At 34.9% G+C, this 22258-nt stretch overlaps 3 protein-coding genes across 3 annotated transcripts; 2 read left to right on the top strand and 1 right to left on the bottom strand.

Annotated features, from left to right (window-relative positions):
* Positions 1-4997: 4997 nt before the first annotated feature.
* Positions 4998-5417, top strand: LOC138906577 (uncharacterized). The gene is made up of 2 exons (XM_070195671.1): positions 4998-5065; positions 5168-5417. The coding sequence occupies exons 1-2, from the start codon at positions 4998-5000 to the stop codon at positions 5415-5417; spliced, it is 318 nt and encodes a 105-aa protein (XP_070051772.1).
* An 800-nt stretch (positions 5418-6217) lies between these two features.
* On the top strand, positions 6218-6682 carry LOC138906572 (uncharacterized). The gene has a single exon (XM_070195669.1). It carries the CDS (start codon positions 6218-6220, stop codon positions 6680-6682), a length of 465 nt encoding a protein of 154 aa, XP_070051770.1.
* Positions 6683-13275: 6593 nt separating this feature from the next.
* Positions 13276-14793, bottom strand: LOC138906570 (uncharacterized). The gene is made up of 4 exons (XM_070195664.1): positions 14394-14793; positions 14222-14279; positions 13844-14069; positions 13276-13524 (listed from the first exon to the last, which is right to left on the bottom strand). The coding sequence occupies exons 1-4, from the start codon at positions 14791-14793 to the stop codon at positions 13276-13278; spliced, it is 933 nt and encodes a 310-aa protein (XP_070051765.1).
* Between the last annotated feature and the right edge of the window lie 7465 nt (positions 14794-22258).

The raw sequence follows: 22258 nt of genomic DNA, 5'->3' as shown, positions 1-22258 counted from the left end.
TCTCTATTTATAAAGAATTGAATATACAATTACGGGATTATTAATAATTTTAATGTTAGTAATTTTTAAAAGTGGGTATTATTAATTATTAGTTAAGGCAAAACAAAACAAAAAGAGAAAAATAATAAATAAATAAAAAAGGCTTAAAGCCTTGGAATGGTAAGAAACGTATTTCTTTTAAAAGGGGCAAAAGGCTTGAAAGCCTTAATCAAAACACAACAAAAAACTCTAAAGGTTGAAAAGCCTTATAGGAACAAGACAGAAAGCGTAAACTCACGCAAGCCTCATACGAAAAAGAGAAACAAAACGAGAAACAGAGGCAGCAAGACTATCTACGCAGGCAACAAAAATTTTAGGGTTCTTCACAAATCACTAATTCTTGAACTCAGGTATATAAAATTTTCTATTGTCAATTATCCTAAAGTAGTAGTAGGTAAGAATTGAATAGTTAATTACCTTCTTCCTCTGTATCAATAGTAAGTTCCATGTTTAGGTTAAAAAATTGAAATTAATTCAAATGCACTGGTTGTTGTAGAATCAATTATTTGACAGGTATAAATTGGACTGGGGCCTACGTATTGGCTCAAGGATTTTTGAGGTGAGTTGATATAACCCTTTACTAAAGTGGTTTAACTCACAAAAGCACGCATACAAGGTGTTTGATGAATTGCTTAAAAGAGTTTATATATACTTAATTGGAGCGAGTGAGTACCTATTAACTTAGAATTGTTCTAGCTAAAGTTTAGAATATTTATTATGATATATGTATATAATTTTTTAGATTTTTGTGTTATTCTTATATGCCATTTTCATGTTGAAAATTCTTGAAGGAGCAAGAATCTTTAGGTATACTTTTAAATATTTATTTCATTCTTATGCCATGCTTTACATTTAAGGATACCAATATGAGTATGTATAGGATATTTCAGAAAAGATTTAGACTTGAAAAGTCACAAGAAGAAGTTTTAGAAATAAAAGATTTTTGGGAGTATCCTCTATTCTAAGAAGGGGTCATCGTCCAGGCCGAGGGTCCTGATCAAGGCGTTGACTTCCTGAAACTACTTGTGCCAAAGTAGGGAGCACACGAGCCGAGGGACTCGTTGCTGAGAATTTGCGAAGCTAAGGTATGGTACATGAGCGCTGAGAACCATGAAACGAGTGGCACCTCGTGGATTGGTCCTATTCGATCAGGTTGGGATCGAACCCGTGCCGATCACACGGTGACTGAGACAGACTTAAGTCAGGATAGTTGGAACTCTCGAACTATAAAGTGAAGTATTTTTTTTTAAGAAAGAAAATGAAAAGAATTTGTTTTAGAATATTCATAAACTGCTATTATGCAATTATTTTAGAATTGTTCTTATAAGCTTTATGTTTTACATGCATTTAGAATCTTTGTTCGTAATGTATATGTTATTAAAGTTTCGTCCAGAGGCGGATCCAGAATTTAAATTTTATTGGTTCAACTTTTAAAGTTATGGGTTCATATCTATTATTTTTATAATTTTAATAAATTTTTACATATAAATTTTTACTCACCGTCAAAAGTTATGAGTTCAATTGAACCTGGTAGTAATATACTACATCCGCCCCTGGTTTCGTCCCCTGTCGTTGAGACTCACTGAGTACAATGGATGGTACTGACGTTCTCTTTTGGGAACCTACGTTGGTCTGCAGTACAACGTAGGAACCGATTTTTGCAGGCGAGCAGGCTACGGGTTAGGACTTCCCTCACTTCCAGTGCTATTGGTGAGCTCCGCTTTTGTTCGTGGAGTACTCCTTAGAGTCATCTTTATTTAGCTATTTCTTTGTTCACTTAGAGAACTGGCCAGGAAATCTCATGTCCCTGAGCAGTGCGTCAGTTTATCAGTAGAGGCTTCATAGACACAGTCGGTGGGTTAAGATTTAGATATTTTTGATAATAACTTAGCAGTATTTCAGTAGTTACTACGAATAAAATTTTGGAGTTGATTTATTTTAAATATTTAAATTAATCAAAAGTATTTGGTTAAAGTATTGCCTTGTTGCATATAAAGTTTGAAGTTATAACAGATTTGATAAGCACAGATGGTTCGCTCGGTCATGTTTAGTGATCGGGTGCAGTCACGGCTTGTTCAGAAAATGGGTCGTGACATTGCCCATAAACATTATTAAGAAATTTCATTGGTTGTTGGCTGTGTTTGACATTACCGATAGAGTTCTATATATTTATGATTCTATGGTCTCTTCACGTAATCACAAACTTATTGAATCTGTTGTCTTCAAGTTTGCTATTGTGATCCTCCTCTATGTAAAACTCCTCAAATCTATTAAAGTTTCAAGACTCGCTAAATATAGATTTTTTTTAATATTGCCTTAAGTGCATAAAAATTATACTTCTATTTTGGATTTAAACCCTTGTGATTGACTTTTGAGTTACTTCTCTATTTATAAATAATTGGATATACAAATAGGGGAATATTAATAATTTTAATATTATTAATTATTAAAAGTAGGTATAATTAAATACTAGTTAAGTCAAAACCAAAAAAAATAAAAGACAAAAAAAAAAAGCACGTGACAAGCCTTAGCCCATAAAGGGTTGTGGAAGGAAAAAGGATTAAACAAAGGGCTTATACAAAGAAACAGAATGTTGTTCTGTTCACGCAGCAAACACAAAGCTACGAAACTTATACACGTAGGCAACGAAAACAATTCTAGGGTTCTTTATGAATCCCTAATTCTTGAACTCAGGTATATAAATTCCCTATTGTCAATTACCCTACAGTAGTAGGTAAGAATTGGATAGTTAATTTCTTTTTTTCTTAGTATCAACAGTAAATTCCATGTTTAGGTGTGATACTTTAAAATTAATTAAAATGCACTGGTTGTTGTAGAATTGATTATTTGACGGGTATAAATTGAACTGAGGTCTACGTATTGGCTCGAAGAGTTTTGAGGTGAGTTGATATAACCCTTTACTAAAGTGGTTTAACTCACAAAAGCATGCATACAAGATGTTTGATGAATTGCTTGAAAGAGTTAATATGTATTTAATCGGAGCGAGTGAGTACTTATTAACTTAGAATTGTTCTAGCTAAAGTTTAGATGATTTATTATGATATATGTGTATAAATTTTCATATTTTTGTGCTATTCTTATATGCCATTTTCATGTTGAAAATTCATGAAGAAGCAAGAATCTTTAGAAATACTTTTGAATGTTTATTTCATTCTTATGCCATGCTTTACATGTAAGGACACTGGTATGAGTATGTATAGGATGTTCCAAAAAAGATTTAGACTTGAAAAGTCACAAGAAGAAGTTTTAGAAAAAAAAGATTTTGGGAGTATAATCTATTCTGAGAAGGGGTCATCCTCCAGGCTGAGGGTCCTGACCAAGGCGTTGACTTCCTGAAAGTACTTGTGCCAAAGTAGGGAGCACACGAGCTAAGGGTCTCGTTGTTGAGAATTTACTTACCCAGGCAAAGGTATGATACATGAGCGTTGAGAACCATGAAGCGAGTAGCACCTCGTGGATTGGACCTATTCGATCAGGTTGGGATCGAACCCGTGACGATCACACGGTGACTAAGACAGAAATAAGTCGGGATAGTTGGAGCTCCTGAAGTATAAAGTGAAGTATTATTTTTTTTTTATAAGAAAGAAAAAGAAAGGAATTTCTTTTAAAATATTCATAAACTGCTGCTATGCAATTATTTTAGAATTGTTCTTAGAAGCTTTATGTTTTTCATGCATTCAGAATCTTTATTGGTAATGTATATTTTATTAAAGTTTCGTCCCTTGTCGTCGAGACTCATTAAGTATAATGGATGGTACTGACATTCTCTTTTGGAAACCTACGTTGGTCTGCGGTACAACGTAGGAATCGGTTTTACAGGCAAGCAGGCTACAGGTTAGGACTTCCCTCTCTTCCAGTGCTATTGGTGACCTCCGCTTTTGTTCGTGGAGTATTCCTTTGAGTAATCTTTATTTAGTTATTTTCAAGTTTACTTGGAGAACTAGCCAGACAATCTCATGTCTTGAGCAGTGCATCAGTTTATCTGTAGAGACTTCATAGACATAGTCGGTGGGTTAAGATTCAGATATTTTTGATAATAACTTAGTAGTATTTCATTAGTTACTATGAACAAAGTTTGGGAGTTGGTTATTTTAGATATTCAAATTAATTAAAAGTATTTTGTTAAAATATTGCCTTGTTCCATATAAAGTTTGAGGTTATAATAATTTTAATAAGTGCAGATGGTTCGCTCAGTTAAATTTAGCGACCGGGTGCCGGTCACGGCTTGTCCACAAAAAGGGTCGTGATAAATTTGGTATCATAGTATCAGGTTTATGGAGTCCTAGGGGTCTATGAAGCCGTTTCAGTAGAGTCTTATTTATGGATATGAAGTGCGCCAGACTTATAAATAGGAGGCTACCAACATTTAGGAAAAGTCTCATTTTTTTCTTACTTTAGATCGTGCAGTAGAGCCTACCTCTAAGAAATTATCTAATATATTCGTTTCTCCAAAACTCGCAGAAATGGCTCGTACTCGCAACTCTAAAACTGACACTCAGGATGCTACTCAAGAAACTATTGCTACTATTATGGCTCAAGGTAGAACTAAGAAGGCTTCAACTCAGAAAAGGAAGGGTAAATCCACAAAGGGGGTTCAAGTACACCGGGTTGAACATGAAGAAGGGGTGGAGCATGATGAGCCAGTACCTCAGGATCCAGTGTCGCCCCCAACAGCAGCTCCGGCTTAGACAACTATATCTCCAGAGGTGGGTCAGATGTTTAATGCTGTCAACAGTGCTATGGAGATGTTTAAAGCCTTCATGGCCAACCAGAATGAGAGAAGAGATGAGATTCCACCTCAATCAAATAGACAGAACAATTCTGAGTTCTCAAGAGTGGATGAATTTTTAAAGCCGAGTCCTTCATTGTTCCGTGGTACTATAGTTGATGAAGATCCAATGTTGTGGCTGGAGGGTGTCAAGAAATCCCTCTGAGCGATGAAGGCATTTGATGATGAAGATGTGGAGCTGGTTGCTTACCAACTTAGAGATGTGGCCGGCGCTTGGTTTGAGATGTGGGAAAAGGAAGGAGATGAAGATAATGGCCCTCCTACTTGGGAATAATTTTAAGAGGCCTTCATGGCTAATTTTATTTCTGGATAGGATAGGGAAGCTAAGGCTACAGAGTTCGAGCATCTCAAGCAAGGGAATAAAAGTGTGCAAGAGTACTACATGGAATTCATAAGTTTGGCTAAGCATGCTCCTCACATGGTTAAGACAGAAAAAGCAAAGATTCACAGGTTTGTTGGCGGTTTGGCTTACCACATTAAGGATACGACATCAGCTGCAGCGGTAGGAATGACAGCTTTCTCCTCTGTTGTGGGATTTGCCAAGCACTTAGAAAAAGACAGACAATAAAGGAGAGAAGAAAAAGAGCATAACAAGAAAGCCAGGATAGCGAGCGGGTTTAATGGTACATCCAGTGGAGGTGGAAGGGGTTCCTCCAATAAGGAGTCATTAGCACCAGCTCAGTCTAGTTATCAGTCAGGTGGTGGACCTTCCTTCAGACGTACTCAGAGTTATGGAAACCAGTCTCACCAGAATCAAAATTTTAGGTCATCATCCTCACATAGCCAGAGTCATGCTGAGTAACATTCACAATAACAAGGTCTTTGTGGAATATGTAAGCGGCAACATTCAGGTCAGTGCAAGCTCGGGTTTCACAGTTGCTATCATTGTGGAGACAGTGGTTATATAAAGGCAAACTACCCAAAGTTGCGACGTAATTTCAGTGGGGGATCAGCTCATATTTCTAGTTCCTCAGCTACTACAGTTGCACCACCTCAGGCTTGTGGTTCTCATAATCAGGCCGGGCTAGGAGCAGGCAGAGGTGCAGATCGAGTTACTCAGGGAGGGGGGGACAACCCCGTTTGTTTGCTACACTTGATCGTTAGTGTGTAGAGGCATCTGCAGAAGTTATTACAGGTATACTTTTAGTCTGCTCACATAATGCTTATACCATAATTGATCCAGGCTCAACGTTTTCATACGTGACTCCATACTTTGCAATTAACCTCGGGCTAGAACCTGAATAACTTAGTGAGCCATTCCTAGTATCTACTCTAATTGGTGAGTCAGTGGAAGCCATAAGAGTCTATAGAAGTTGTATAGTTTCAGTCCAAGGTCGCAGCACCGAGGCCAATCTCATAGAGTTAGAAATGGTGGATTTCGATGTGATCATGGGTATGGATTGGTTGTCTTCCTGCTATGCCATGTTAGATTGTCGTGCCAAGATAGTCAGGTTCCAATTTCCAAATGAAGAAGTCTTAGAGTGGAAGGGTAGTTCAGCATCGCTTGTAGGTAAGTTTATTTCTTACCTTAAAGCACAACAAATGATTAGCAAGGGGTGTCTTGTCTATTTGGCTCACATCATTAATGCAGAATCAGAACCACCAGCTCTTCAGTCTGTGCCAGTTGTTAGAGAATTTCCAAAAGTTTTCCCAGATGACCTTTTCGGACTTCCTCCTGAAAGAATCATAGACTTTGGCATCGATCTCATGATAGGCACTCAGTCCACATCTATACCTCCTTATAGGATGGCTCCAATAGAACTTAATGAGTTGAGAGAGCAATTGAAAGACCTTCTTGATAAGGGCTTCATCAGGCTGAGTGTTTCACCGTAGGGTGCCCCAGTCCTGTTTGTCAAGAAAAAAGATGGGTCTCTCAGAATGTGCGTCGACTGTCGGCAGTTGAATAAAGTTACCATTAAGAACAAATACCCACTGCCAAGAATTGATGATTTATTTGATCAACTTCAGGGTGCAAAGTACTTTTCAAAGATAAACATGAGGTCAGGGTACCATCAGTTGAGAATCAGAGAAGAGGATATATCTAAAATAGCCTTTAGAACTCGCTACGGGCACTATGAATTTCTAGTAATGTCCTTCGGGTTGACAAATGCTCTAGCTGCTTTCATGGACCTCATGAACAGAGTTTTCAAGCCATTCCTTGATACCTTTATTATCGTGTTTATAGAAGATATTTTGGTATACTCTAAGAGCAAGGATGAGCATGCAGAACACCTCAGGATAGCCGTGCAGACCTTGAAGGAGAATGAGATTTATTCCAAGTTTTCAAAATATGAATTCTAGTTGTAGTCAGTGGCATTATTAGGCCACGTGGTATCTAGTAAAGGTATAAAAGTAGACCCTCAGAAGACATAAGCAGTCAAGAACTAGCCAAGGCCGACAACGCCAACCGAAATCAGGAGTTTTTTTAGATTAGCTGGCTACTATAGAAGGTTTGTAAAAGGATTTTCCTCACTGGCAGCTCCATTAACTAGGTTGACTCATAAAGCTGTTAAGTTCCAGTGGTGAGACGCTTATGAGCAAAGTTTTCAAGAGTTAAAGAAGAGGTTGACCATTGCACCTGTGCTAACCTTGCCGACAGGTTTGGATGGGTTCATAGTGTATTAGGATGTCTCTAGAGTTGGTCTTGGGTATGTTCTTATGCAAGATGGAAAAGTTATTGCTTATGCTTCCAGGCAGTTAAAGAATCATGAGAAGAACTACCTCACACATGACTTGGAGCTTACATCAGTGGTGTTTGCATTAAAGATATGGCGACACTACCTATATGGCGAGTATTGTGAAGTATTTATAGATCACAAAAGCCTCAGTACATTTTCAAGCATAAAGAGTTAAATCTGAGACTAAGAATGTGGCTCGAGCTATTGAAGGATTATTACATCAATATACTTTATCACCTAGGCAAAGCTAATTGGTAGAAGATGTACTTAGTAGGAAGTCAATGGGTGTCCTGGCCCATCCTGCAGTACAAAGGCAAACTTTGGGTCGAGAAATTCAAAAACTTACAAATGATGGAATTAGATTGGATGAGACCGAAGAAGGAGGTATAACTGCTTATGTCTTAGTGCAATCATCTCTTGTTGTGCATGTTAAGGTTAAGAAAGACCAAGATCCGTACTTAGTAAAGTTAAAAGAAGGAGTCAAAAACAAATAAATCACTACTTTCACTCTAGGAAGTGATGGAGTTTTGAAGTTGAATGATCGGTTATGTGTGCCTGATGTAGATGGGCTTAGGAAGGCCATAATGGAAGAAGCTCACAGTTCAAGGTACTCTATCCACTCAGGTGCTACCAAAATGTATCTGAACTTGAAAGAGTTATATTGGTGGAAAGGCATGAAGAAGCAAGTAGCAGATCATGTGGCCAAATGTTTGAATTGCCAGCAAGTCAAAGCTGAGTATTAGAGGCCTGGTGGCCTAGCTCAAGATATAGAGATACCACAGTGGAAATGGGAGATGATTAATAAGGATTTCGTAGTAGTTCTGCCTCGCACATACCATAAGCATGATTTAATTTGGGTTATTGTAGACCGACTGACAAAGTCCATGCATTTCCTACCATTAAAGACGACAGATTCCGCAGAGCAGTATGCGCAGTTGCACATCAAAGAAATAGTCCGATTGTATGGTACTCCAGTTTCAATCATATATGACCGAGGCCCTCAGTTCACGGCGCATTTTTGGCATGCATTTCAGAAAAGATTAGGTACTAAGGTCAATTTGAGCACCGCTTTCCATCCACAGACCGATGGTCAGGCAGAAAAGTCCATTCAGACTCTCGAAGATATGTTGCGAGCATGTGTTATAGATTTTGGAGGTAATTGGGATGATCACTTGCCATTGATAGAATTTGCTTACAATAATAGCTGTCAGGCCATCATTGGTATGGCTCCTTATGAAGCGTTGTATGGGCGAAGATGTAGGTCTCCAGTGGGTTGGTTTGAACCAGCAGAGGTGTCGTTGATTGGTTCAGAGTTTGTTTGTGAGGCCTTAGAGAAAGTCCAGCTAATCAGAGAAAAACTAAAAGCGGCTCAGAGTCGTCAAAAGTCTTATTCTGACAAAAGGCATCGTGACTTAGAGTTCATGGTTGGTGATAAGGTTTTTTTAAAAGTTTCACCAATGAAAGGAGTTATGAGGTTTGGTAATAAAGGGAAACTTAGTCCTAGATTTATCGTACCTTATGAACTTATAGAAAATAAGGGAAACGTGGCTTATGAGCTAGCGTTGCCCGTTGAGTTGTCCCATATTCATCCTGTCTTTCATGTGTCTATGCTTAGAAAACATATTCATGATGAGTCGTATATAATACGTACCGACGCCATAGAAATTAAAGAAGGCTTGACTTATGAAGAGGTACCTATAGAAATTCTCTATAGGCAAGTAAGAAAGTTGAGAACAAAGGTTACGTGGGAGGTCGAGGAAGATATGAGGAAGAAGTATCCCTATTTATTTGAGGAACAAGGTATGTGAACCTAGGTTTGGCATGACATTTATATTTTATTTATTAAGTTAGCAAGTATTTATGTCCTTACTAGATTATACTTAGTTGTTGAAGTAATTTAGTTTCTGTCAGAGTATATTTAGTTATTAAATAATTTAGTACCATGCTAGAGTACATTTAATTCATTAAAGTGATTTACTTTTGCTGAAGTTTTGTGCTTTAGATTTTGGTTGGTTATTGTAGTACCTCCTTACCAGAGTGTGAATAATTAGTTTATGAGCTGTTATGGTATATTTGGTTGATGTTGGTGTAGTTGTGGTATTGGTGACAAAGATAGTTTTTTGGATAGTTCAATTTACAGGGGAGACTTTGCCGAAAGTTTTGAAAATTTAGGGAGTTAGCCAAAATTTAGAGTCCCTTGGGAAAGTGAGTAGTGCTAAGAAAACTTAAGAAGCTCAAGGACTTAAAGAATGATTGTTAGCTTAAGAATAAGGCCCTAGCAACATTCAGAGTACGGATGTTTTTAAGGAGGGAAGATTGTAACACTCCTCAAATCTATAAAAGTTTAAAGACACGCTAAATATAGAATTTTATTTTTTAATCTTGCCTTAAGTGCATAAAAATTATACTTCTATTACGGATTTAAACCCTTATGATTGAATTTTGAATTACTTCTCTATTTATAAATAATTGGATATACAATTAGGGGAATATTAATAATTTTAATATTATTAATTATTAAAAGTGGATATAATTAAATGGTAGTTAAGTCAAAACCAAAAAAGAAAAGAAAAGGGGGGGGGGGGGTAAGAAAGCACGTGACAAGCCTTAACCCATAAAGGGTCGTGGAAGGCAAAAGGATTAAGCAAAGGGCTTATACAAAGAAACAGAACGTTGTTCTGTTCACGCAGCAAACACAAGGCTACAAAACTTACACACGCAGGCAACAAAAAAGATTCTAGGGTTCTTTACGAATCACTAATTCTTGAACTCAGGTATATAAATTCCCTATTGTCAATTATCCTATAGTAGTAATAGGTAAGATTTGAACAGTTAATTCCCTTCTTTCTTTGTATCAACAGTAAATTCCATGTTTACGTGTGAAACTTTAAAATTGATTAAAATGCACTGGTTGTTGTAGAATTGATTGTTTGACGGGTATAAATTGGACTGAGGTCTACGTATTGGCTCGAGGAGTTTTGAGGTGAGTTGATATAACCCTTTACTAAAGTGGTTTAACTCATAAAAGTACGCACACAAGGTCTTTGATGAATTGCTTAAAAGAGTTAATATGTACTTAATCGGAGCGAGTGAGTACTTATTAACTTAGAATTGTTCTAGCTAAAGTTTAGATGATTTATTATGATATATGTGCATAAAATTTTAGATTTTTGTGTTATTCTTATATGTCATTTTCATGTTAAAAATTCATAAAGAAGCAAGAATCTTTAGAAATACTTTTGAATGATTATTTCATTCTTATGCCAAGCTTTATATGTAAAGATATCAGTATGAGTATGTATAGGATATTTCAAAAAAGATTTAGACTTGAAAAGTCACAAGAAGAAGTTTTAGAAAGAAAAGAATTTGGGAGTATCCTCTATTCTGAGAAGGGGTCATCGTACATGCTGAGGGTCCTAACCAAGGCGTTGACTTCCTGAAACTACTTGTGCCAAAGTAGGGAGCACACAAGCTAAAGGTCTCGTTGCTGAGAATTTACTTAGCCAGGCTAAGGTATGATACATGAGCGCTGAGAACCATGAAGCGAGTGGCACCTCGTGGATTGGGCCTATTCGGTCAGCTTAGGATCGAACCCGTGCCGATCATACGGTGACTAAGACAGAAATAAGTCAGGATAGTTGGAACTACCGAAGTATAAAGTGAAGTATTATTTTTTTTTATAAGAAAGAAAAAGAAAAAAAATTCTTTTAGAATATTCATAAACTACTACTATGCAATTATTTTAGAATTGTTCTTAGAAGCTTTATATTTTTCATGCATTTAGAATCTTTATTGGTAATGTATATTTTATTAAAGTTTCGTCCCCTGTCGTCGAGACTCACTGAGTACAATGGATGGTACTGACGTTCTCTTTTGGGAACCTACGTTGGTTTGCGGTACAACGTAGGAACCGATTTTGCAGGCGAGCAGGCTATAGGTTAGTACTTTCCTCTCTTCCAGTGCTATTGGTGAGCTCCGCTTTTGTTCGTGGAGTATTCATTTGAGTCATCTTTATTTAGTTATTTTTTTGTTTACTTCGAGAACTAGCGTGCAATCTCATGTCCTGAGCAGTACGTCAGCTTATCAGTAGAGGCTTCATAGACACAATTAGTGGGTTAAGATTCAGATGTTTTTAATAATAACTTAGCAATATTTCAGTAGTTACTACGAACAAAGTTTAGGAGTTGGTTATTTTAGATATTTAAATTAATTAAAATTATTTGGTTAAAATATTGCCTTGTTGCATATAAAGTTTGAGGTTATAATAGTTTTAATAAGTGTAGATGGTTCGCTCGGTTAAATTTAGCGATCGGGTACCGGTCACGGCTTGTTCAGAAAATGGGTCGTGACGCTCTACTTGTCATCCACCGGATTCTATGGCAAGTGTCCAGACATCAACTACAAGAACACAACACAAAGGCATACATTGAAAAAGGTGCTATTGACCTTCTTGACATTTAGTGGTTGGTCGGTGAGATACCCCGGCAAAAAAAGGGATCACTGTATGTGCTGCTTTTCCTTCAATTTAACCAATTGAATTTTACATTGAATGCTAAAGATTTTCCCCTAATATTTATTGTAGTGATTGTGGTGTATATGTGACAGCATTTAAAGAATATGTCAACATTGGACAACTCTCGATTTCAAAGAAAGACTTTTCTGATATTGATCAACACCGTAGACGCTATAGAGCGCTCTTTTGGGATTATGCTAGGAAAAAGCAAGAACTTGATGCAATTAGTGAAAGTGAGGTGACTGAGAGATTAGCAAGAAGAAAAGGTGCACCAGCTGTGAGGGATAGAATAAGAGTCCGGACCAAAAAGAATTAGTTGCCCTTTTCAGTAGCTAAATTGTAGTGAAAGTGTTTAGTTGTAGCTGGATTGTATTAAAGTTGTAGAAAAATTATTTTTAGTAAGAACAATTCAGCTACAGTTTATTTGTATCATATTTGTGCTAAAGTTGTTTTAGCTTTTATTTTGTTATTTTGTCCAGAATTCTACTACTTACAAATAAAAATATCTGTAGCATGTTTTTTTGTTAAAAGTTAGTACTTGATCTCCATATTGGTACTCTATAATATATGTTTTCTTTTGTCTTCTTTTACCATATTAGTTTATACTTAACATATTATGTGAACATATTTTACTCTAAATGTAAGGTATCAAACGTTTAGCTTTACAATTAAAGGAAATTTCAAGCAACGATACACTAATACTCTCAGATAATAATTTCTTTACATCATAACTATAATTATATCTACAACTACTATACAAAAATACAGATGCATTCAAATTTAGCGGTATTATTAGAAAAAGCTTAAAATTAATAAATAAACCCAGTTATTGAACAAAACAACTACAAACCAATGACATTAAGAGTTAAAATCTGTTTACCAAACATTCATTATATGAGACAATCTTTATTCAAATTAGCAACACAATTACACCACAACTATAATTGTCCAGAACAAAACAAATACAATTGAATATGTCTTAAATGAGAGATTATCATCAACAATACTCAGTAAAAAAAAAAATCTTTATACTACATCAATTCTTATTTCCTTTTGGGAGCATTCCTACAAGATCTTTTGTTATGCCCTTCTTGTCCGCAGTTTCCACATGAAACTTTGTACTTCTTTGCATTTATTTCATTATAAGGTTTGTATCTTTATTTTTGAGGTCTCCCTGGCTGCCTTTTCCCAGTAGGTGACAGTACAACTTCTTCTGCTATATGTTGTGGCATATCTCATTTGCTTTCATCAGGTAGAGGGTCTATTGGTATTTCATAAGTCTGCAGAAGGCTATCCCTCGTGTAATAAGGAGAACAATAGTTTTTATAAGACTCGTTCCTGTGCCTCAAATCCAGCAAAGCATGTGGACAAGGAAGTTCATCAAGCTGAAATTGTCCACAACTACATCTCTTATTTTGAAGGCAAACAATGAAGTATTTCACACCATCTATCACAGTATGAATATAATCTGTTGAAGCCTTCACCTATATTTTTATTACAAACATACAACAAGTTGTCAGCACTTGATAAATGACAAAATAACTATAATTGTACAACAACATATCTACAATTATTAGTATATATTTAGTTTGATAAAATAAATTATATGACGTTATGGACCATAACTTACTCTCATTTTCTGCGATAATGTCATGTTGTCATCCAACTCTTTGTTGTATTTTTTCCAAGGTATGTGAACGTACCCTTTGCATTTAATAATTTTTTATTAGTCCAACGTTCAAGAAGAGTCCTCATGTACTCTAGTAGTTGAACTACAGGCAGCTCTCTTGCATCTTTGGTTACCGCATTCAAGGACTCTGTAATATTTGATGTCATCGTCCATGTTTTGTTCACCGTAGCATGTACCCGAGACCATTTGTAATAACCAATATCGTATAGGTATGCTTTAACACATGTGTCGATCTCTTTAATTTTCGATATTCTTTCATTAAATTCATTAAGCGTGTATAATCGTGTCGTGGCAAAGTATAATTCGCTTAACTCTAGATGACCTTTCTTGAACTTTGACCTTACATTTGTCCAAATATGCCATATGCAAGCATAATGTGACATGCCGGTATAAACCGTAGATGTTTCCTTCAATATACTCTCATTTCGTTCTAAAACAACACACATATTTGATTTTCACCATATGCATGTTTGAATTGCTTAAAAAAATACCTCCATGATGCATTATTTTCTGAATCAACAACGGCGTATGCTAGTGTTAATATGCCACCTATCACATATGTATCAAAAAGAAATTCAATTTCAGTAATAAAACTTGAAAATATCAAAAATACATTTTTAGAAACAACTTTAATACAATATTTTTATAATTAATGTATAATACGTGTTGCATCCATTGTGCTAGCTGTTAGCATGATTCCCCTATATGCCAACTTCAAGAAGGTGCCATCGACTACTACAACTGGACTACAACGCTCCCAACCATTAATGGATGTACTAAGAGCAACAAATGCATTTAAGAAACAGTCATCTTCAGTCTTCTGCAATTTTACTACCGACCTTGGATAAGTCTTCTCCAAAATATACAAATAACTCGGCAATCGACTGTAGGAATCAACAGGATGACCTCTCGAAAATTTTAAAGTCTTTTCCTTTGCTCTCCAAGCTTGCATGTATGTTAAGTTCATACCATGTTCCGATAACATGTCAGCTTGTATGTATTTTGGTGTGTATATTGTCTTAGGATCCGCATATTTTGGCATGACCATGCTGCCAACTACCATGGAAGTATCTTTACGTTGTATATATGTGTTATCCATCAACGAGCATGTGTGCAAGTTGTTGAATTTTCGAACCTTGAACAATACTGATTCATTTATGCTTGTGGACTTGAAGCGCCACGTACAATTATCACCAACACATACGAGGCAGTAGTTACACTTTAATTGTTTTAGAGACATAACAATTGAACTACATTTGTTATGTAGTATCGTTGTAGATAATTTTTAGTAAAATTGTAGAATACTTGGAATTGCAAAACATCAGGACTAAAAAAATAGAGCAAACCTGCAATTCTGCTCGTATTCGACATACTGCATTCCAGATCGAAATCCCTTATTGTTATACACAACGGATACATTCCTAAGTTTTTGTTTTTCTTTTTCGTCTCCATATATACTCGAACTTCCATATCGTTCTGAATTTCCATTGGAGGACAACGTTCGTTGACAGTGTATTTGATCTCGATGATTTTTACAGAAGTATCGATCATTAGATGCTCTGCAATTGCGACATTCAATTGACTATAATTTGAATCTTCATTGACTACAATTCCTTCAACATCAAAATCTATGTATCTCCCAAAGCTATCCTACCGACCATTGAGCTAAAGCATTATCGCCAATTTTGATATTATATCGCCAAATTCAATTCAATTATAGAGAAAATAATTATGCAATCCTATGAAAATTTTAGAATGTAGCTATATATTCAGAGCTGATTGTCATTACTTAATGTTAATCTGCAATTGCTTTCTTCATAAGCTTTTTTTTGAATCTCTTGCCTTGTTTATGGAAAACCAGAGAAAATCTGCGTAAAAGAAGGATTCTGCAGATTTGTTGCCTTGTTTATGGGGCGATGATTGCGCCTAAATTCCGTAACTGAAATATACGCTGTCCTAAAATCGCGCGTCTAAAAATGGAAGTCTACCGAAGAAAGGAGTCTATTTTAAACGAATGTATATTTTTTGTAGATAAAACGTGTTTAGGTCGGGTAAATTCCAAAACTCAAAAAATTTTGGTAATAAGGTTTCATATAGTATATAGGAAATAAAAAATCTCTATTTATTAAACATGCTCGTGATGATTTATGGGCTTGTTCGATGTGGCCCAACTTGATAGCTAGACCCATTACAAGAGAGTGCTCCACACACAAATATATATTTGAAAATATTTTTTTATATATATATTTAACATAATCTTATCATTTTCCCTCTAATAGTTATTATAGGAAAAGTTTACACCCCATAACTAACTTATACACTATATTTATCATACATAAGTACATTTTGAAAAAATTACCAATCATAACTACTATTTGTTTATAGCAAATTCATCCACATATCTCATCAAACTTTTTATTCTCTCTCCCCACGCCAATAATGCTAAGGCTCCCGATCTATAACCTTCATGTGTTATCGGCATTGGAGGTCCAAAATCCTATCGTTCTCCCTCTCCCTTGCTCCAACAAAACTTCGTCCTCTCCGACGAACGGCTATCACTAGCCATTTAGGATTGGAGGTCCAAAATTTTGCCATGCTCCCTCTCCCTTACTCTAGCAAAGCTTCGTCCTCTCTAGAGAACGATTATCACTGGCCAATGTTTGGCTACAATGAAGGATCTCTCAGATCTGGCTAGATTTTCGAATGATAAATACAAAGTCAATACAATATATTCTTAGATCTTGCCGGTTTTTCATTTGTCTCTAGTGACGCGAAGCCTGGAAGCCTCATTCTCTTATCTGACCGATTTTTTGTTCGTCGCTATTTTGTGTATATTACAGTACGTGCTTGGCCGGAAGACACAATTTCCAACGAGCTTTCTTCTTTTGTCTGCCTGTATACATTTAGAATGTAGCTGTATTTGAATGTACGTATTTGCCTTTATTTATCAATGTTGTTTCCTTTTGATACAATGTATGATTGAGCTATTTGATAATTGTATTATGATTTTCACACATTGAATGTATTTTTCTAGCCTATATCCAGTCTCTCATAGGTTGTATTAATGGTATCCAGTCTCTCATGGGTTGTACGTATCCCTCAATGTATGGATCATATATGTATTCTGGTTTCACATATGGAATGTATTTTTCATTGTTTATATTCTTGTACACGTCCCTGGATTTATGTATTTCGCCTTGGTTGTATTACTTGCGCGAACGAATACAGTTGATACATGTTGTATTAGTCGTGCGAACGAATACAATTGACACAGTCTGTATTCGTTGCGTGAACGAATACAGTGAATACAAACACTTGGCAAAGGAAAATTTGCTACGAATGATTAATATTGAAACATTAGCTACGAATTATAATTAGCTATTAAACTGTAGTGCTTTCCAAAAGCTCCTCCTATTATAGTTATGTCCTTAGCGACCGGCTTGTCGAAAAATTAATAATCATGTGTAATGTAGGCCTATAATTCGTGGTCTCTTAATTAGTCTAAATAATCGTCCATTTCATGGGGAAAAAAGAACATGCCACGTGTGAATTGCAGATATCAAGTTGATATCATGATATATGACAATCGTAAAATTTAGAAGGCCGAATATATTCCAAAAATCTAGTGACGTTCGAAAATGATCAATTAGCGCCCCCCTAAATTTTTTTGGGCACGTGTCACTAGTCCTACCCCCTCCCCACAAAAAAAAAAGAAAAAGAAATGATAAGAGTGGGAAAAAAACATGAGACTTAGGGTGTGTTTGGTACGAAGGAAAATATTTTCTTGGAAAATGAGTGATTTTATCACTTATTTTTTCCTTGTTTGTTTTTTGGGTGAACACTTTTTTCCGAAAAATACTCTTTTTGTTGCAATAAAAGAAAATACTTTTTGCTACATTATTTTGTTGAAATGAAAAAAAATATTTCTTCTATATCATGAAAAGAAAGTATTTTTTTTGTTTTAAAAAAAAAAAATCGTGAAAAAAAAATACGTATTTGTTGAAATTAAAAAAATACTATAAAAGAAAGTACTATTAATAATATTTTTATTTAGGGTGGGGGTGGGGTGGAGGTGGAGTTGGGGTGTAGGGGTGGTTTGGTAGGGGATGGGGAATGGTGGAATGTTGGAAAAAAGTTTTGGAAAATATTTTCCTCCAATTAAAAGAAAATGAGTTCACGAGAAAAATATTTTTCAAAGCATTTAAGCCAACCAAATATACAAAAATTAAAAAAAAATTTCTTTCCTTCGTACCAAACACACCCTCATATTAAAACACAGGAAGTTGCGCCAGTAAGATGCAATATCATATACTTAACTTCTCGTTAGGCCAAGCAAACACCTGCTATGATTTGTTTTTTTCCAGAAACTCCTAGTATGATCATCTTTTAGTCAAGTATAAATTTAGACATATATGCATGTAATTAATGTATGTGCGGTTGTTGCATATATATGAAGCGAACAGTTAGCTGGAATTGTACATGTTTAAATACTCCCTCCATTTCACAATAAATGATTTTTTGGTTGTTTTCATACTGATTAAGAAATTTATCTTTTAACATTAATTAATAATGAAATTGACCATATTAATCTTTACTATTTCTTTTCATAAACACTCCTAATACATACTCCAACACTATTTACTCTAAGGACAATATTAAAAAAAAATTTAATTCATTTTTGATATATAAAAAAATTAAATTTTTTGGACCACAGAAATCATTTATTGTTAACAAGAGCAAGTATGTTGGTAGTTGGTTCCAATGCACTTATAGTGGAAATGATGAAGATCGAGAGAAACAAATTCATCTAATCTAAAGCTAGCTCTACCAAATCCCAAGAAATGGCTTTGTCGCCAATCTTGTGGCTCTCTTCATCATCTCTTACTTTTTTCAAAGATTATATTGAACTTAGCCCGTATCATAAAAATCTCTAATATATAAAAGTAGTGAAGTTAAAAAACTCATTGCAGCATTCCAAGAACTACATATGATGAGCAAAAATTAATTTCATTTTGGTACTCATTAGTACCACCAACATTCTTTCACCAACCAAAGTAGCAATTGTACTATTGTTAGCGAGAAAAAGAGCATGCATCAATATTAGTACTAGTATTTGGTAGTATTTGCTTGGTCCACTTTAATTATTTTTTTAGCTATCTTTATGCATATTAAGAAATACAATTTTTAACATTAATTAATAATAAAATTAATTATATAAACCTTAATTTGTTCATTGAAAATATAACAAATACTTCGAGACTCTTTACTCTAAAAATAAATTTTGGAAAAAAATAATTAATTTCTTTTTTATATCTGAAAAAATTAAATATTATGGACCACAAAAAAATGACAAAAAATTAATTATAGTGGACGGAAGAAAATATTAAAGATGACGTGAAAATACTAAAAAAAGAAATTGAAGGGGTTGCCGTGGAGACAACGGAGTTTAGAAGACCAAGAATAATGCTTGGCTTTAACAAGACACACGAGTTTGAGCCTCTCTTGTCAACGCCTTAATTTTGTACCCATTTCCCCCATCCCTTAATTCCCCACACTCCTACTATTGTCCCGCCGTCGCTCTATTGAGTACCAACCAGCCACTAGGCCATCACCCCTCAAAATTCCTATTTATATACGCTCTCGTTTCAATTTAAAAAGAATGTCTTTATCCATTTTAAAAAGAATGTCTTTTTATTTTAAATAAGTTTTTAATTAAAACATTATCATTTTACTAGAGCAACAAATTTAAAGGGTATTTCTAATATGTTATACATATTTTTAATTTAAGGAAGTCTTCTTTACAGTCAAACTAAATTCAATAATTAAAATGAAACGGAAAGTGTAAGAATTTAAGCTGATACTCATACTCACCATGTTTTAAGCTCCTATGTAGTATGAAAAAACCACTTGTAACGTGTGTGTGTGTGAATTATGTGATTAAGAAGTTAGAAGAACACAAAAGAAAACAAACAAATAGATGAAACAAACATTTGGTGGTGGGGATCGATTTGTGGACTTGCGCGGTGAAGGGGTTTTGGAATGGCGGCCTAAGTGGGGCTGTGTACACGTGGCAAGTTGGGTCAGCAAATGTTGGTCCACGTGGGATGTTCGACCGTTAACGTTGGTTAGGGCACTCTCTTGTGTCCCTTCCAAGACTAACAATGGAGGTCTAGGACATGCAACAATGTCTCTCTTGTGTTACCCCCAACTCCCCTGCCCTCTCAATCAAAATTAAATACATATATAGAACAAAATGGTTCTTTGATGACAATCTCCAAAAGTATATATGTACGTATATTCGTTCAAAAAGATAATGAAATATGAGCGAGAAACATTGTGTTTCATATATATATATATATATATATATATATATATATATATATATATATATATATATATATGATGACTCAATAACTTTTGTTCAGACCTTATATATATACTTAATAATCTAATAAATATCTAAAGATATTTGACCGTTAAACTCAATTATTATAGTATATTAACTTGAAATCGGTGTAAAAATTAATAAACTTCAAATTGTGAATCTATTTATATACCTAAGTAGAATTGTTGTCCTGCTAAAATCTTGATGTCACAAAATACATCTCGATCAATATTCTAACATCCTTTCTAAGGCATGAACTTGGTGACACATATTTGTATAAAGGCGATATTGGTTAACATGCATGATGGTTGACTATCATCAATCTAAAAAGGTTTCTTACTTTTGGCCATTAACCTTTTAAATAGTAGAATAATATTTGGTAAGATTTTCAAGGTAAAAGATGGTGGAACCAAGCGAGAAACCAGGAGCCATTAACCATGTAAAAGAATCACAAAACCGTAGTTTTAACTTCACACGAGGACAAGGCCAATGAATTTACCTCGGTGGATACAAATTGGACAGGCTCTTGCTTTCTTGTATCTTTAGTTTTCTCAACTTTCTAGCTCATCGATCTCTTTCTTTAGGAGTATTTACTTTCCTTAATTAAATCTTTATTTATTATTACTTACATTTCTTTTATACAATTCAATGAAATATAAAATCTCTCTTTTGACTCTATTTCTTCCTTGATATATATAGTATAAATTCTTAGCTCAAGGTTCTGACTTTTGTTTCCTTTCCTTTAGTGGGAGGTTTTATGTCTTTGGATCCCAATTGATAGATATATGAAAGAGACATATTAGAGGCCACCCATATCTTTATTTTGCCATCTTACTCCTATCTCCCTTACATTTGCATGTTCTGCTATCAAATCCCTTTAATTTCTTCCAAAATCAGCATTTAATGCTCATTTGTCTTGCTTAAAGTATTTATATTATTACACAATCTTCATTCAGATCCAGCCAACAACAATTTTCATCTTCTTTGAATCAGTCTTTCAAATATTAAGAGCTGACGGGAAATTAAAGTTCATACATTCCTTTCAAATGTCAATTACCAAAGTCATTTTCCTCATAATTTTCCTTCTATTCCATGCATGTAATGCTCGCTCACTTGGTGTCCTGAACAAGGTTTGTTTTATTTCTATCTATTTTCATAATCTTTTTAACTTTCTTCTCTAAGACATATGCATTAATAACGATAACAACAACAACTACACGTCAATCGCGAAGAAGATGAGTTTCGATATATGAATTTTCACTGTCTATGTCCCTTTGTGGACATAGATGATTATTCTCTAAGACATTTGCGTATCATTTATATCTTGACAAAGTTGAAAATAAAATTGTTACTCAGGTTTTTTTATTTTTTTTAAAATTTTCTTGCAGAATGAGGAGAAATCAAGTGTTGCTAGGGTTTTCAATACTCCATCGGATGTAAAAGCAAAACCCTTAACAGCAGAGCCAAAAAGTAGTGTCAAGGAAAATGAAAAAGATCAACTGAAAGGCAGTATAAGTAGTAGTAAAAGTTATGGTGTTTCAGTTTCTTGGAGGGTTCATCATCAAAAAAGGGAAGATCCACCACCTGAGTTTAACTTGGATTATTTACCAGCAAGAACTCACCCTCCTGTTCACAATTAATTGAGTGGATGATCAACATTTTCTGAGTCTAACATATGAGTATGCATTTTGGAGGAAGTTTTATCTGAAAACCAGATGAGTATTAACTTGACAGCCTTTTCAAGTTCTTGGGTTCTCTTTATACAATTTGATGGCTGATATATAATTGTCCCCCTGAACTTTTATAACTATTCCATATTAATTAGAGTACCACTTTGCATGCAGACTATGTTCTATGTAATGTATATTCTCCTTATAATGCAAAATTCGAGCAGGACTTCAATTATCTCTTATTCAACTATATATGCTCCAATAGCTCCTTCTTGATTTCTTTTATTTTGTTTTTGGAACCCTTAAACTATAGGCTTTAACAGTCTTATCTATGATTTTAAAGTAATTTCACATAGTTTACCCAAGAAAAAACTAAGGAATTAATAGCGATAGTGTACATTATTTGATCATTTGCCCAGCCCTAGACATATTGAAATCATTATACGTCCCTTTGCCCTTTATTCTATCTTTCC

The sequence above is a fragment of the Nicotiana tomentosiformis genome, chromosome 1 (genome assembly GCF_000390325.3).
Source record: "Nicotiana tomentosiformis chromosome 1, ASM39032v3, whole genome shotgun sequence".
NCBI lineage: Eukaryota > Viridiplantae > Streptophyta > Magnoliopsida > Solanales > Solanaceae > Nicotiana > Nicotiana tomentosiformis.
This window is presented reverse-complemented; position numbering and strand designations above follow the sequence as displayed.

Excerpts from the sequence above, each read along its gene's own strand:
- LOC138906577 (XM_070195671.1), top strand. The coding sequence starts at position 4,998 with ATGAAGGCATTTGATGATGAAGATGTGGAGCTGGTTGCTTACCAACTT. Across the intron at positions 5,066-5,167 it reads AGAGATGTGGCCGGCGCTTG|GGAAGCTAAGGCTACAGAGT; the intron begins GTTTGAGATGTG and ends TGGATAGGATAG.
- LOC138906572 (XM_070195669.1), top strand. The coding sequence starts at position 6,218 with ATGGTGGATTTCGATGTGATCATGGGTATGGATTGGTTGTCTTCCTGC.
- LOC138906570 (XM_070195664.1), bottom strand. The coding sequence starts at position 14,793 with ATGGTAGTTGGCAGCATGGTCATGCCAAAATATGCGGATCCTAAGACA. Across the intron at positions 14,280-14,393 it reads TAGCACAATGGATGCAACAC|GTGGCATATTAACACTAGCA; the intron begins GTATTATACATT and ends CATATGTGATAG. Across the intron at positions 13,525-13,843 it reads TTACAGAGTCCTTGAATGCG|GTGAAGGCTTCAACAGATTA; the intron begins GTAACCAAAGAT and ends ATAAAAATATAG.